Here is a 15,572-nt window from a genome sequence, read left to right on the forward strand (position 1 = left end):
TGGTTAGCTCCTTGGCTGAAATGCACACTGATGTACTAATGTTGTCCTCCTCCAGGTGGAAGTGGACCGATTCCAGGACTCTCTACGTCTCCTGCGGGATTACTACACAGGCATGTACAAACAGGTGCTGTCTGAGGCGGGGCCAGAATTCACCTGTATTCCACTGCTAGACATCGTGGCGCTGGAGGAGCCAGGAACCCAGACTGACAAATCCAAGAGGCAAGCAGAAGGCTGCTGCTCAGGAGAAGGGATTCGTCCAGATTCATCCGAAATACCTAGGGTGTATTCACTAGAAACCATTCTGAACCAAATGGAAGCAAACAGGGAGGGACCAATCTACATTTGTCCAATACTAAAACTCCTGTTTTGGTTGCAAAACGTTTTTTTCAATTGAAAAAGGTTTTGCTACGGTGTGCCCTAATGAATACACACCTGCTTTTCTGACAGTTATTCTCCATTGATGTATAATAGAAACTGACCTAGCTAGCTGCTATCCCCTAGCCAAAATCTGGATTTTCTGTCAGTTATTATCCGTTTATGCAGAGCATAATGAAGTGGCCTTTTGTGCAGTCAATCACAGCATGGACCCATTTGATCTGGTATGCCAAAGCCAGTCAGGGAGAATCACAGCTATTTCAATAGTTAATACCTTTGCTTATTTAGAGGAATTTACAGTATATGGTTTTCAACAATTGTTACTGTCGTCTCATCATCAAACACTCCTGTCCCTCCAGTTCTGAAAGAGTCACCAAGAGTGCTGGTAAAAGAGACTCTGAAGGAGATGAGAAGAAGAAAACCAAAGTGTAAGATAAAGCCTGGCACTACCCAATTTACCTCTCACCGTGGTAAAATATAGACATGTTAAAGGGATATTCCCTACAAAAACAATATTGTGGAACTTTGTTCACATAAGTCCACTGTTAATGCAATCCCATTTTTGTTTGCATGTCAGCAGTCAGGTTTTCAAGATAAGGCATTTTCAGTACAGAGCAAAAACTTCCATTGATGATGCGTTTTGCATCATGTGATTTTGTTGTCTGTTATTGCAGTGTTCCACTGATTTCCCGCAGACCTCCCTCTACTGAAGTGGCCTCTATGAAACAGAAAGGCTTCCAGGACCCTGACGAGAAGCTGCTGCATGACATCTATCAGACTGCTCTGACAGCCATCAACAACATGGTGAAGAAGTGTGTGTGTGTGTGGTGTGTGTGGTGTGTGTGTGTGTGTGCGAGCGTACGTGTGTGTTTCTCATGGGTAGTTGTGTGTGTCCAGGTGTCAGTGGAGGCGGTGCAGCGCGAGGCAGAGGAGAATGAGGAGGTTCAGCAGCAGATGGATAGACAACGGCTACAGAGAATGTCCCAAGCCTCCGCCTCCGCCGCCGCCGCAGCCAACTCTGGCAAGGACAAGAAGAAAGCTGGCAACAAGAAGAAAGGTTGGACTTTTCTACCCCAGTGGTATTCAAATCAGTGCCTGGAGGTCCGGAGTACTGCTGGTTTTCTGTTCTACCTGAAAATAATTGTACCCAACTGGTGTCCCAGGTCTAAATCAGTCCTTTATTAGGGGGGGAACAATGCAAATCACCAGCTTCAAGGTCCAGATTTGGATTTGCCCTGTACACTCTCTCACTCCACAATCGTCTCCTCTCACCATTCAAAAGAAATGTCCCTCTTTAAATTGAGTACATGATCTAAAGTCAACAGTTAGGAAAATATCACATACTGTCACAAGCTACTATGATCAGCATTGTTTGTTTGATGGGACTGGGATCCCTGCACGTCAGTATGTGTCAAGCATATTTATTTTTGTGTCAACAGTTTTGAGGATTTTCTCTTGAAAATGACTACTCAGAAGCCAGGCCTTATTTTGATGTGTAAATTGGATGACTTCCTTTTTTTAGGCCCCCCCTCCCCTGCTCAGGAGCCCAGTCCACCCCCTGCCCCAGAGGAAGACTCAGAGGAGGTCTGCAAGAGGGCCATACGAAACAAAATCAGACAGGAGTATGCTGCAGCCCTCGACCATGAAGGTACCTAACTACAGCATTGGCTGAGCCCAAATGCCACCCTATTCCCTATATAGTACACTACTGTTGACCAGGGCCCTGCTATAACCTACATAGTGCACTACATTTGACCAGAGTCCTGTGGGCCTTTATCACATTAGTGCCCTATATAGGTAATAGGGTGCCTTTTGGGACGCAGCCTTCCCCAGTTGAGACACCCATGCATACCCCACAAGACATGCCACCAGAGGTCTCTTCACAATCCCCAAGTCCAGAGCAGACTATTGGAAATGTACAGTACTGCATAGAGCCATGACTACATGAAACTCCACATCAGGTAACTGATGCCAGCAGTAGAATCAGATTTTTAAAAACAGGTAAAAATACACCATATGGACCAGCGGGGACTGTGAAGTAACACAAACATAGGTACAGACACATGAATACACACACATGATAACATACGCGCTATACACACACGTACACATGGATTTTGTGTTGTAGATATGTGGTAGTGAAGTATGGGCCTGAGGGCACACACTTAGTGGGTTGTGAATTCTGTAATGAATGTATTGTAATGTTTTTAAAATTGTATAACTGAAGAGTAGCTGGCAGCAGCTAATGGGGATCCATAACAAATACTAATGCTTTTACGTGCCCTTTCACCCCACCCTCCCAGACAGTGCAGTGAAGGTGCGTGTGGAGCTGGTCAAGGCCTGTGCTCTGTGCATGGTGAGGGTTCTGCACAGACAGGCAGAGCAGGCCTTCAGGACCATGGAGGAGTGGCTGGGAGCCCGCTTCCTGTCTGAGATGAACAGGTATACTCCGGCGATGAAGTTCCCCCTAGGTACAGGTCTAGGATCAGCTTCCCCTCCCCAATCCTAACCTTAACCATTAGTGGGGGGAAATGCTAAACTGACCCAAGATCACCATCTAGGGTCAACTTCAACTTCTCTGTCCCCCCAGCATTGACCAGCTGGCTGAGGTGGTGCGTCACCACATCGAGTCGGCCGCCAAGCTCCAGAGTGAACTGATGCTGGTATGCACCGATTTCTTCCTGAACGGGGACATGCGGGTTGTTGTCAGCCCCCCTAACCCTCCTCGCCCCGCCCCTTTGGAGCTTCCCACAGACAGCACTCTCACCATCCTGCAGTTGGAGGCCTTCTACCGCCAGCTACGCAAGGTGGCGCCCACAGGTCTGCAACAATAATATATGTACACAGTATTACCCAAGTATATGTACTAATCTATATAATTATCAGTGGTGGAACAAGTACTCAATTGTCATACTTGAGTAAAAGTAAAGTTACCTTAATAGAAAATGACTCAAGTAAAAGTGAAAGTTACCCAGTAAAATACTACTTCAGTAAAAGTCTAAAAGTATTTGGTTTTAAAAATACTTAAGCATTAAAAGTAAATGGAATTTCTAAAATGTACTTAAGTATCAAAAGTATAAATAATTAAAAATTCCTTATATTAAGCAAACCAGTAGGGATGACCAGGGATCTTTTCTTGATAAGTGTGTGAATTGGACAATTTTTCCTGTCAAAATGTAACGAGTACTTTTGGGTGTCAGGGAAATGTATGGAGCAAAGTAAAAGTAGCCAAAAATATAAATAGTAAAGTACAGATACCAACAAAAAATACTTAAGTAGTACTTTAAAGTAGTTTTACTTAAGTACTTTACGCCACTGGTAATTATATATTTATAGTATCATTAAATAGTACCCGCAAAACACCAGTCTCAACGTCAATAGTGAAGAGGCGACTCCGGGATGCTGGCATTCTAGGCAGAGTTCCTCTGTCCAGTGTCTGTGGTCTTTTGCCCATCTTAATATTTTATTTTTATTGGCCAGTCTGAGATAAGGCTTTTTCTTTGCAACTCTTTGCAACAGCATCCCGGAGTCGCCTCTTCACTGTTGACGTTGAGACTGGTGTTTTGCGGGTACTATTTAACTATTTAATGAAGCTGCCAGTTGAGGACTTGCGAGGTGTCGATACTAATGTACTTGTCCTCTTGCTCAGTTGTGCATCGGGGCCTCCCACTCCCACTTCTCTTTCTATGCTGGTTCTGGTTAGAGGCAGTTTGCGCTGTTCTGTGAAGGGAGTAGTACACAGCGTTGTACGAGATCTTCAGTTTCTTGGCAATTTCTCGCATGGAATAAGCCTTAATTTCTCAGAAGAAAGTACAGTATTTGTTTCTGGCCATTTTGAGCCTGTAATCGAACCCACAAAGGCTGATGCTCCAGATACTCAACTAGTCTAAAGAAGGCCAGTTTTATTGCTTCTTTAATCAGGACAACAGTTTTCAGCTGTGCTAACATAATTGCAAAAGGGTTTTCTAATGATCAATTACCTTTTAAAATTATAAACTTGGATTAGCTAACACAACGTGCCATTGGAACACAGGAGTGCTGATAATGGGCCTCTGTACGCCTATGTTGATATTCCATTAAAAATCAGCCGTTTCCAGCAACAATAGTCATTTACAGTGTAGACATTGTTAATGTTGTATTTCTGATCAATTTGAAAAAATTGCTTTTCTTTCTAAAACAAGGACATTTCTAAGTGACCCCAAACTTTTGAACAGTAATGTACGTGGGTTGTTGGATTCCCCTGATTTATGTGAATCTCAATTGTATTTCTTTGATTCCTCATGTCCTTTTTTCTCGCTTCCTTCTCAAAACGCATTGGAGGAGAAGATCCGAGGTTCCTCCCCTCTGACCTCCTCCATTGCATTTTGATAAGGAGGTGAGGAGAAAGGATGCGAGGAATCAAGGATTTATCTACTGATATGCTTGAGATTCGCTCATCGACTCTGTGTGTCCCGTCAGGTGTGCAGTGCAGTACTGACTTCTGGGAGATCCTGCAGGAGATCACCTCTCTGAACATGGGGACCAACGCTCTGCCAGACCCCTGGATGCACATCTCAGAGTCTCAGGTACACTGGCTGGCTGGCTGTCTGGTTGACTGACTGACTCACTGGCTGACTGGCCGACTCACAGACTGACTGACTGGCCGACTCACAGACTGACTGACCGACTCACAGACTGACTGACTGGCCGACTCACAGACTGACTGACTGGCCGACTCACAGACTGACTGACTGGCCGACTCACAGACTGCCTGACTGGCCGACTCACAGACTGCCTGACTGGCCGACTCACAGACTGCCTGACTGGCCCGACTCACTGACTGACTGACTGGCCGACTCACAGACTGACTGACTGGCCGACTCACAGACTGACTGACTGGCCGACTCACAGACTGACTGACTGGCCGACTCACAGACTGACTGACTGGCCGACTCACAGACTGACTGACTGGCCGACTCACAGACTGACTGACTGGCCGACTCACAGACTGACTGACTGGCCGACTCACAGACTGACTGACTGGCCGACTCACAGACTGACTGACTGGCCGACTCACAGACTGACTGACTGGCCCGACTCACAGACTGACTGACTGGCCGACTCACAGACTGACTGACTGGCCGACTCACAGACTGACTGACTGGCCGACTCACTGACTGACTGACTGGCCGACTCACTGACTGACTGACTGGCCGACTCACAGACTGACTGACTGGCCGACTCACAGACTGACTGACTGGCCGACTCACAGACTGACTGACTGGCCGACTCACTGACTGACTGACTGGCCGACTCACTGACTGACTGACTCACGGACTGGCTGACTCACTGACTGACTGGCTGGCTGACTGACTCACTGACCCGCTGACTGACTCACTGATCCGCTGACTGGCCCACTGACTGACTGACTGACTGGCTGACTCACTGACTGACTCACTGGCTGACTGACCCAGTGGCTGGCTGACTGGCTGACTCACTGGCTGACTCACTGGCTGACTCACTGACTGGCTGACTGACTGACTGACTCACTGACCCGCTGGCTGACTGACAGACCCACTGACTGACCGACTGACTGGCTGGCTGGCTGACCGACTGGCTGACTCGCTGACTGACTCACTCACTGATTGGCTGACTGACCCATTGGCTGACTTACTGACTGATCCATGGGCTGGCTGGCTGGCTGACTGGCTGGCTGGCTGACTGATTGGCCCATTGGCTGGCTGGCTGACTTACTGACTGATCCATGGGCTGGCTGGCTGACTGGCTGACTAACTCACTGGCTGACTGACTCACTGACTGGCTCATTGACTGGCTGACTGACTCACTGACTGACTCACTGACCGGCTGACTGACTGACCGATTGGCTGACTTACTGACTGATCCATGGGCTGGCTGGCTGGCTGGCTGACTGATTGACCCATTGGCTGGCTGGCTGACTTACTGACTGATACATTGCCTGGCTGACTGGCTGGCTGGCAGACTTGCTGGCTGGCTGGCTGACTGACTGACTGGCTGGCTGACTGACTGACTGACTCACTGGCTGACTGACTCACTGGCTGACTGACTCACTGGCTGACTGACTCACTGGCTGACTGACTCACTGACTGACTGACTGACTGACTCACTGGCTGACTGACTCACTGGCTGACTGACTCACTGGCTGACTGACTCACTGACTGACTGACTGACTGACTCACTGACCGGCTGACTGACTGACCGATTGGCTGACTTACTGACTGATCCATGGGCTGGCTGGCTGACTGGCTGGCTGGCTGGCTGGTTGACTGATTGATTGACCCATTGGCTGGCTGGCTGACTTACTGACTGATCCATGGGCTGGCTGGCTGACTGGCTGACTAACTCACTGGCTGACTGACTCACTGACTGGCTCATTGACTGGCTGACTGACTCACTGACTGACTCACTGACCGGCTGACTGACTGACCGATTGGCTGACTTACTGACTGATCCATGGGCTGGCTGGCTGGCTGGCTGACTGATTGACCCATTGGCTGGCTGGCTGACTTACTGACTGATCCATTGCCTGGCTGACTGGCTGGCTGGCAGACTTGCTGGCTGGCTGGCTGACTGACTGACTGACTCACTGGCTGACTGACTCACTGGCTGACTGACTCACTGGCTGACTGACTCACTGACTGGCTGACTGACTGACTCACTGACCGGCTGACTGACTGACCGATTGGCTGACTTACTGACTGATCCATGGGCTGGCTGGCTGACTGGCTGGCTGGCTGACTGATTGACCCATTGGCTGGCTGACTGACTCACTGACTGACTTACTGACTGGCTGACCCATTGGCTGACCCATTGGCTGACTAACTGGCTGGCTGGCTGACTGACTGGCTGACCCATTGGCTGACTAACTGACTGACTGGCTGGCTGACTGGCTGACTCACAACATGGCTACTAAGGTGTCATCATGGCCACAAACAGTCATGTTCTCATGAACAGACATGGAGTGTGTAGTTTCAAATGTGTTTGTGTGAAATATGTGTGTGTGCAGCTAGTGGAGCTGGTGTCGATGCTAACCCAGAACACAGAGATGCTGGACTGGCGTCAGTTCCTGCTGAGTGCCGCCCTCCCCTGGCCCACCCCCACTCTGCCTCAGCTGCTGCAAGTGTTGGCCCGCTTCAAGATGGCGGACGCTGGGGCCACAGGGTCTTTGACTGAGGAGCAGTACTTAAAGGTACCTTCCTACGCTATGGGGTGAAGTTTCCCCTAGCTACAGATCTAGGTTTAGCTTCCCCTTCCCCAATCCTAACCTTAATCATCAGTGGGGGAAATGCTAAACTGACCCATGATCAGCATCAAGGGGAAACTTCACCATATACCACCTACCTACAGTACACTGCCAGCTCTTCAACAAACTCTACTATCACCATCACGTTTCCCATTACACACAAGGATATTAGCACTTTTTAAACATATGGCGCTCAAATCTTTATGTCTTGGTTAGCATCAAATGATGGCTGCCCCAAAATTCATGAATTACATCATTACAGGTGGTAGGCGAAGACTTGACATTGTCGCTCATACTGTGATACCTGGTTGATATGTATGAATGAATCATATTTTCTTGCTTCATTATTAGGTTGAGTTGTGGTTCCCCAGTGAGCGGACACTGTCCATTCCCGAAGACCTGTCTGAGCCACTTCCTTACGATCGCTTGACTAATCTACGGAAGGTACACATAGCAACAACATCCATTACTACATCCATTACATAGCAACAACATCCAATACTATTAGAATTCTTTGAAATACTTTGTAGTGCTTAGTTAAGCCTGCCTGGAGTGTCAGATGGGCAGGGTTTGCAGTTTTGCGACTACTCTGTTGGTTCCATTGTGCCATGCAAGCTCAATCAAGCCCAAATAAGGTATTTTAAATTATTTTAAATAGTACTTGAACCCAGGTCTCACAACAAGCAAGTGCTTGAATTTATAAATGGAATAATACAAATCATCACACAATGTTGCATTGATAATTAATCTGCAAATATCTCTTGCAGTTTTTCTTCCTGCTTTTCGCCGACCCCAATTGCTCGCCAGCTCGTGTCGACTACGTGACCATGCTGCTGTACTTCGCTGCCCACCCTGACCCTATGCAGGGCTTTGTCCGAGCTCTCAGTGTCGTCATGGGACAGCCACTTCGACACCACTCTAGCAGTAGACTTCTCAAGGTTGGCTACGTCACTCTGCATCCAAGGCTGCATGTGAAGCAGCATCCTATTCCCCTATATAGTGTGCCGACTCTAGTCAAAAGGAGTGTACTATATAGTGTCCCGACTCTAGTCAAAAGGAGTGTACTATATAGTGTCCCAGCTGTAGTCAAAAGGAGTGTACTATATAGTGTCCTGGCTGTAGTCAAAAGGAGTGTACTATATAGTGTCCCGGCTGTAGTCAAAAGGAGTGTACTATATAGTGTCCCAGCTGTAGTCAAAAGGAGTGTACTATATAGTGTCCCGACTCTAGTCAAAAGGAGTGTACTATATAGTGTCCTGGCTGTAGTCAAAAGGAGTGTACTATATAGTGTCCTGGCTCTAGTCAAAAGGAGTGTACTATATAGTGTCCCGGCTGTAGTCAAAAGGAGTGTACTATATAGGGGAATATGGTACCGTTTTGTCTAAACTACACCTCATAGTCCCTATTAGATGTATCATGTGCATATGTTTCAAGTCCAGTGTCATCAACATACTGTATGGTATGTTGATAACTAAGTAGCAGTAGTAGTAGCAGTAGTAGTAGTAATAGTAGTAGCACTAATAGTAGTAGTAGCAGCAGTAATAGTAGTAGTATCAGTAGTAGCAGTAGTAGTATCAGTAGTTGCAGGGGTAGTAGTAGTAGTAGTTGTAGCAGTAGTACCATTAGTAGTAGTAGCTTGGCCTTGGTGGGATAGCTCAGAGCATCTGCTCATTTCTATCCATTGTTTGACGACTAACTGTGAATTTATAGTCGGTGCCTTACATGGAGGAGGGGCTGAGTGAGTCAACCGAGCTAGAGGAGGAGGTGGAGACTCAGGGGGGGCCAAGAGGGGAGGAGGGGGTGTCCATCCCTGCCCTCCTCAGAGCTATCTGTCACGGGGGAGCCTGGGAGGCATGCCACAACCGCTTCCATCCCAACTGGAAGAGTCCTGATGAATATAAAGAGGTACAGGACAGGAGTTTCACTCCCTTCTGTAAGATATATATATATATAACCTGGTCCCAGATCTGTTTGTGCTGTCATGACAACTCCCTGTCATGACAGTGAGTGACAAGGAGTTAGCAGAAACAGATCTGGGACCAGGCTAAGAGACATATGAAACACTACTTCCCACTTAATCATATTGCTTATGTTGCTGTTTTTTGCCAAATGGTGATGCCACTCTTACCCACTCCTACCTAACACTTCACAGTGATTGGTAGCATTTTGGAAATGCATTTGCAAAAATAAAAAATAACCAAATTTTGATTTACTGGGATGAACTGAACTATCTGGCTGATTGATGAACGATTTCAACAATCAATCAATCAATCAAATGTATTTATAAAGCCCTTTTTTACATCAGCCGATGTCACAAAGTGCTGTACAAAAACCCAGCCTAAAACCCCAAACAGCAAGCAATGCAGATGTAGAAGCACGGTGGCTGGGAAAAACTCCTTAGAAAGGCCGTTAAGAAACCTAGAGACGAACCAGACTCTGAGGGGTGGCTAGTCCTCTTGTTTTGGAGCTGCTTGTTAAGTATAGGATTGTTCTTTACCCACAGGACGTGGTGAAGGTCTATAGAGAACTGGGCTACAAGGTTGAGGACAAGATTCCATTCTCCATCCTATCCCAGCATCCGGTCATACAAGATCTGATCGAGGGCTCCGCTCAATACCAACTCATTGTTAGTATGGACCAATAGAAAACTTCACACTCAAAAGATAAACACACTGTATAGTATTCACAACACGATACCTAGGTTCAAATAGTATTGGCTTTCTTTCACATACTTTGAATGTTTGTTTGAGTCTGCCGAATGGGTGGGATCTGTGTGCTTTTGGGACTGTTTCATTGGTCCCCAAGATTGATCAAGCACAGCTCAAATATTTGAAAGAAAACGACTACTATTTGAATCCAGGTCCGAGGCCATAAAGAAAGACAATCCCTCTTCATGTTCTTATTAAACAGTGATCAAGCTAACCTCTCCATGCTCTCCCTCTCATTCCCAGGATATTCACCAAGCTCTGCAGGTCCAACAGAGCGAAGGGGAGCCTCTGTCTTTGATGGTGTCTTAAAATAAATATACCTAATACACTGCTCAAAAAAAATAAAGGGAACACTTAAACAACACAATGTAACTCCAAGTCAATCACACTTCTGTGAAATCAAACTGTCCACTTAGGAAGCAACACTGATTGACAATAAATTTCACATGCTGTTGTGCAAATGGAATAGACAAAAGGTGGAAATTATAGGCAATTAGCAAGACACCCTCAATAAAGGAGTGATTCTGCAGGTGGTGACCACAGACCACTTCTCAGTTCCTATGCTTCCTAGCTGATGTTTTGGTCACTTTTGAATGCTGGCGGTGCTCTCACTCTAGTGGTAGAATGAGTCTACAATCCACACAAGTGGCTCAGGTAGTGCAGTTCATCCAGGATGGCACATCCATGCGAGCTGTGGCAAAAAGGTTTGCTGTGTCTGTCAGCGTAGTGTCCAGAGCATCGAGGCGCTACCAGGAGACAGGCCAGTACATCAGGAGACGTGGAGGAGGCCGTAGGAGGGCAACAACCCAGCAGCAGGACCGCTACCTCCGCCTTTGTGCAAGAGTAACACTGCCAGAGCCCTGCAAAATGACCTCCAGCAGGCCACAAATGTGCATGTGTCAGCATATGGTCTCACAGGGGCTCTGAGGATCTCATCTCGGTACCTAGTGGCAGTCAGGCTACCTCTGGCGAGCACATGGAGGGCTGTGAGGCCCCACAAGGAAATGCCACCCCACACCATGACTGACCCACCGCCAAACCGGTCATGCTGGAGGATGTTGCAGGCAGCAGAACGTTCTCCACGGCGTCTCCAGACTCTGTCACGTCTGTCACTTGCTCATGTGCTCAGTGTGAACCTGGTTTCATCTGTGAAGAGCACAGGGCGCCAGTGGCGAATTTGCCCATATTGGTGTTCTCTGGCAAATGCCAAACGTCCTGCACGGTGTTGGGCTGTAAGCACAACCCCCACCTGTGGATGTCGGGCCCTCATGCCACCCTCATGGAGTCTGTTTCTGACCGTTTGAGCAGACACATGCACATTTGTGGCCTGCTGGAGGTCATTTTGCAGGGCTCTGGCAGTGCTACTCCTTGCACAAAGGCGGAGGTAGCGGTCCTGCTGCTGGGTTGTTGCCCTCCTACGGCCTCCTCCACGTCTCCTGTTGTACTGGCCTATCTCCTGGTAGCGCCTCCATGCTCTTGACACTACGCTGACAGACACAGCAAACCTTCTTGCCACAGCTCGCATTGATGTGCCATCCTGGATGAACTGCACTACCTGAGCCACTTGTGTGGGTTGTAGACTCCGTCTCATGTTACCACTAGAGTGAGAGCACCGCCAGCATTCAAAAGTGACCAAAACATCAGCCAGGAAGCATAGGAACTGAGAAGTGGTCTGTGGTCACCACCTGCAGAATCACTCCTTTATTGAGGGTGTCTTGCTAATTGCCTATAATTTCCACCTTTTGTCTATTCCATTTGCACAACAGCATGTGCAATTTATTGTCAATCAGTGTTGCTTCCTAAGTGGACAGTTTGATTTCACAGAAGTGTGATTGACTTGGAGTTACACTGTGTTGTTTAAGTGTTCCCTTTATTTTTTTGAGCAGTGTATATCACGCAGTTAACTCTCACAAGCTAACCTGAGATTCCCATCCACTTAGAAATGCAGTTGACTTAAAATAATTCAGCAAATTATACAGTGCATTATAAAGTAAAATAATTTGAATTAATTATTTCAAAATTTTAACCTTCAGTTTATAAATTACATGCCTCTTTCTTGAAGTAAAGTGTTTTATTAAATTCACAAAAATGAAGACTTTGTTGGTCTTGTTATGCTCATAATGATTGTGGTTTTAACATATCCTCAACAAACATTGTCCCCAATATCAAATAAAATTGTATTTGTCACATACACATGGTTAGCAGATGTTAATGCGAGTGTAGCGAAATGCTTGTGCTTCTAGTTCCGACCATGCAGTAATATCTAACAATTTCACAACAACTACCTCATATACACAAGTGTAAAGGAATGAATAAGAATATCTTGTGGCAGACTGGGTTGGGTCAAAACGTTTACACAGATCAGACACGGACAGAGTAATCAGCTCGGTTTCAAGGGTGTTAATTAAATTATAAATCAAAAGAAAAGGATCGGTCTCCCCCATGAGACCCTCTCTGGGATACCGTCTTCTGGGCTCCGGGTCTTGCTGTATCCTGTCGGGCACACAAACGTCTTAGCTCGGGCACCGTCTCCAACTACACAGAAGTCACCTTACTTCCCCCAGTCTCCCATGTGTGCTGCCCTTCTGGCAGCTTTATGAGGCTTGTACAACTGGTGAGCAATCAGCCCTTGATTACTCACCAACTCCCCAATCAGCCCCAATTAGTCCTGGGCGGAGAGCCCGTCGAGACCTGGCACGTCCAGCAGGTGGAGCCATCGCCTCGTGATGTATACTCCGTCTGTCACCAGGCCTCGAGGAGTCTCCCCCTGGTGGCTGACCTGCTGTACGCCACAATGTACATATGAATATATGGATGAGCGATGGCCAAACTGCATAGGCAAGATGCAGTAGATGGTATAGAGTACAGTATATACATATGAGATGAGTAATGTAGGGTATGTAAACATTATATTAAGTGGCATTGTTTAAAGTGACTAGTGATACATTTATTACATCTAATTTTTAATTACTAAAGTGGCTAGAGATTTGAGTCAGTATGTTGGCAGCAGCCACTCAATGTTAGTGATGGCTGTTTAACAGTCTGATGGCCTTGAGATAGAAGCTGTTTTTCAGTCTCTCGGTCCCAGCTTTGATGCACCTGTACTGACCTCGCCTTCTGGATGATAGCCGTGTGAACAGGCAGTGGCTCGGGTGGTTATTTTCTTTCATGATTTTTGTTGGCCTTCCTGTGACATCGGGTGGTGTAGGTGTCCTGGAGGGCAGGTAGTTTGCCCCCGGTGATGCGTTGTGCAGACCTCACTACCCTCTGGAGAGCCTTACGGTTGTGGGTGGAGCAGTTGCCGTACCAGGCAGTGATACAGCCTGACAGGATGCTCTCGATTGTGCATCTGTAAAAGTTTGTGAGTGTTTTAGATGACAAGCCAAATTTCTTCAGCCTTCTTCAGCCTCACGCTGTCTGTGTGGGTGGACCATTTCAGTTTGTCCGTGATGTGTACGCCGAGGAACTTAAAACTTTCCACCTTCTCCACTACTGTCCCGTCAATGTGGATGGGGGGGTGCTCCCTCTGCTGTTTCCTGAAGTCCACGATCACCTCCTTTGTTTTGTTGACGTTGAGTGTGAGGTTATTTTCTTGACACCACACTCCGAGGGCCCTCACCTCCTCCCTGTAGGCCTTCTCGTCGACACTGTACTGTCGTTTGCAAACTTGATGATTGAGTTGGAGGCGTGCATGGCCATGCAGTCATGGGTGAACAGGGAGTACAGGAGAGGGCTGAGAACGCACCCTTGTGGGGCCCCAGTGTTGAGGATCAGCGGGTTGGAGATGTTGTTTCCTACCCTCACCACCTGGGGGCGGGCCGTCAGAAAGTCCAGGACCCAGTTGCACAGGGCGGGGTCGAGACCCAGGGTCTAATGCTTAATGACGAGTTTGGAGGGTACTATGGTGTTAAATGCTGAGCTGTAATCGATGAACAGCATTCTTAAATAGGTATTCCTCTTGTCCAGATGGGTTATGGCAGTGTGCAGTGTGATTGCGTTGTCTTTGGACCTATTTTGGCAGTAAGCAAATTGGAGTGGGTCAAGGGTGTCAGGTAGGGTGGAGGTGATATGGTCCTTGACTAGTCTCTCAAAGCACTTCATGATGACGGAAGTGAGTGCTACGGGGCGATAGTCGTTCAGTTACCTTAGCTTTCTTGGGAACAGGAACAATGGTGGCCCTCTTGAAGCATGTGGGAACAGCAGACTGGGATAGGGATTGATTGAATATGTCCGTAAACACACCAGCCAGCTTTTCTGCGCATGCTCTGATAGATGGTTAATAGATGTTCAATTCATTGTCAACAAACTGTTAAACTGTCAACTATTAGATTGAAATATATGGCTCTGCCTAAATCTAACCCTAGCAGCCTAAATTAACCCTAGCAGCCTAAATTAACCCTAAACCTAACCCTAGCAGCCTAAGTTAACCCTAAACCTAACCCTGGCAGCCTAAGTTAACCCTAAACCTAACCCTAGCAGCCTAAGTTAACCTTAGCAGCCTAAATTAACCCTAAACCTAACCCTAGCAGCCTAAGTTAACCCTAAACCTAACCCTAGCAGCCTAAGTTAACCCTAGCAGCCTGAGTTAACCCTAAACCTTACCCTAGCAGCCTAAGTTAACCCTAGCAGCCTAAATTAACCCTAACCCTAGCAGCCGAAGTTAACCCTAAACCTAACCCTAGCAGCCTAAGTTAACCCAGGCAGCCTAAGTTAACCCTAAACCTAACCGTAACTTTAGCAAGCTATTGCATATCAAGAGTTGCAGCAGTTTAAGCATCTACAAATCATCTATTGGGGACTGTCCAAATCAAGTGTGGCCCAATTGGACAACCATGGAACTGACTTGAACCTGGATGTGAGATGGAGTGATATAGGGAGGGGAAGAGGGAGGGAAGGACGCAGGTGGCGAGGACCGTTAGTCATGTTTCCTGCCTGCCCGACATAACTCTCTGCGTGTGTCCCAAATGGCACCCTATTCCCTATATAGTGCACTACTTTAGACCTCACTTTCTCCTCATCCCTCCAACCCCCAAGAGACAAAAGCAACACTCCCCATCCTTTAGATCAGCATGGTCACTGCCCCTCCCCATCCTTTAGATAAGTGTGGTCATTGCCCCTCTCCATCCTCTAGCCCCTCCCCATCTTTTAGAGCAGTGTGGTCATTGCCCCTCCCCATCCTCTAGCACCTCCCCATCTTTTAGAGCAGTGTGGTCACTGCCCCTCCCCAT

General features: G+C 47.3%; 1 protein-coding gene across 1 annotated transcript in view; it reads left to right on the forward strand.

Annotated features, from left to right (window-relative positions):
* The window catches only part of spef2 (sperm flagellar 2), a 62,025-nt gene extending 50,849 nt beyond the window's left edge, over positions 1-11,176 (forward strand). The window contains exons 25-38 of the mRNA XM_055918687.1: positions 56-219; positions 735-803; positions 1,050-1,179; positions 1,273-1,432; positions 1,898-2,023; positions 2,679-2,817; positions 2,966-3,195; positions 4,834-4,940; positions 7,400-7,582; positions 7,988-8,080; positions 8,404-8,574; positions 9,347-9,541; positions 10,140-10,262; positions 10,588-11,176. Coding sequence (XP_055774662.1) covers positions 56-219; positions 735-803; positions 1,050-1,179; positions 1,273-1,432; positions 1,898-2,023; positions 2,679-2,817; positions 2,966-3,195; positions 4,834-4,940; positions 7,400-7,582; positions 7,988-8,080; positions 8,404-8,574; positions 9,347-9,541; positions 10,140-10,262; positions 10,588-10,653 — 1,956 coding nt within the window. The 3' untranslated portion in view covers positions 10,654-11,176. The remainder of the gene's footprint in view (positions 1-55; positions 220-734; positions 804-1,049; positions 1,180-1,272; positions 1,433-1,897; positions 2,024-2,678; positions 2,818-2,965; positions 3,196-4,833; positions 4,941-7,399; positions 7,583-7,987; positions 8,081-8,403; positions 8,575-9,346; positions 9,542-10,139; positions 10,263-10,587) is intronic.
* Positions 11,177-15,572: the final 4,396 nt, after the last annotated feature.

The sequence above is a fragment of the Salvelinus fontinalis genome, chromosome 4 (assembly GCF_029448725.1).
Source record: "Salvelinus fontinalis isolate EN_2023a chromosome 4, ASM2944872v1, whole genome shotgun sequence".
In the NCBI taxonomy this organism is placed as follows: domain Eukaryota; kingdom Metazoa; phylum Chordata; class Actinopteri; order Salmoniformes; family Salmonidae; genus Salvelinus; species Salvelinus fontinalis.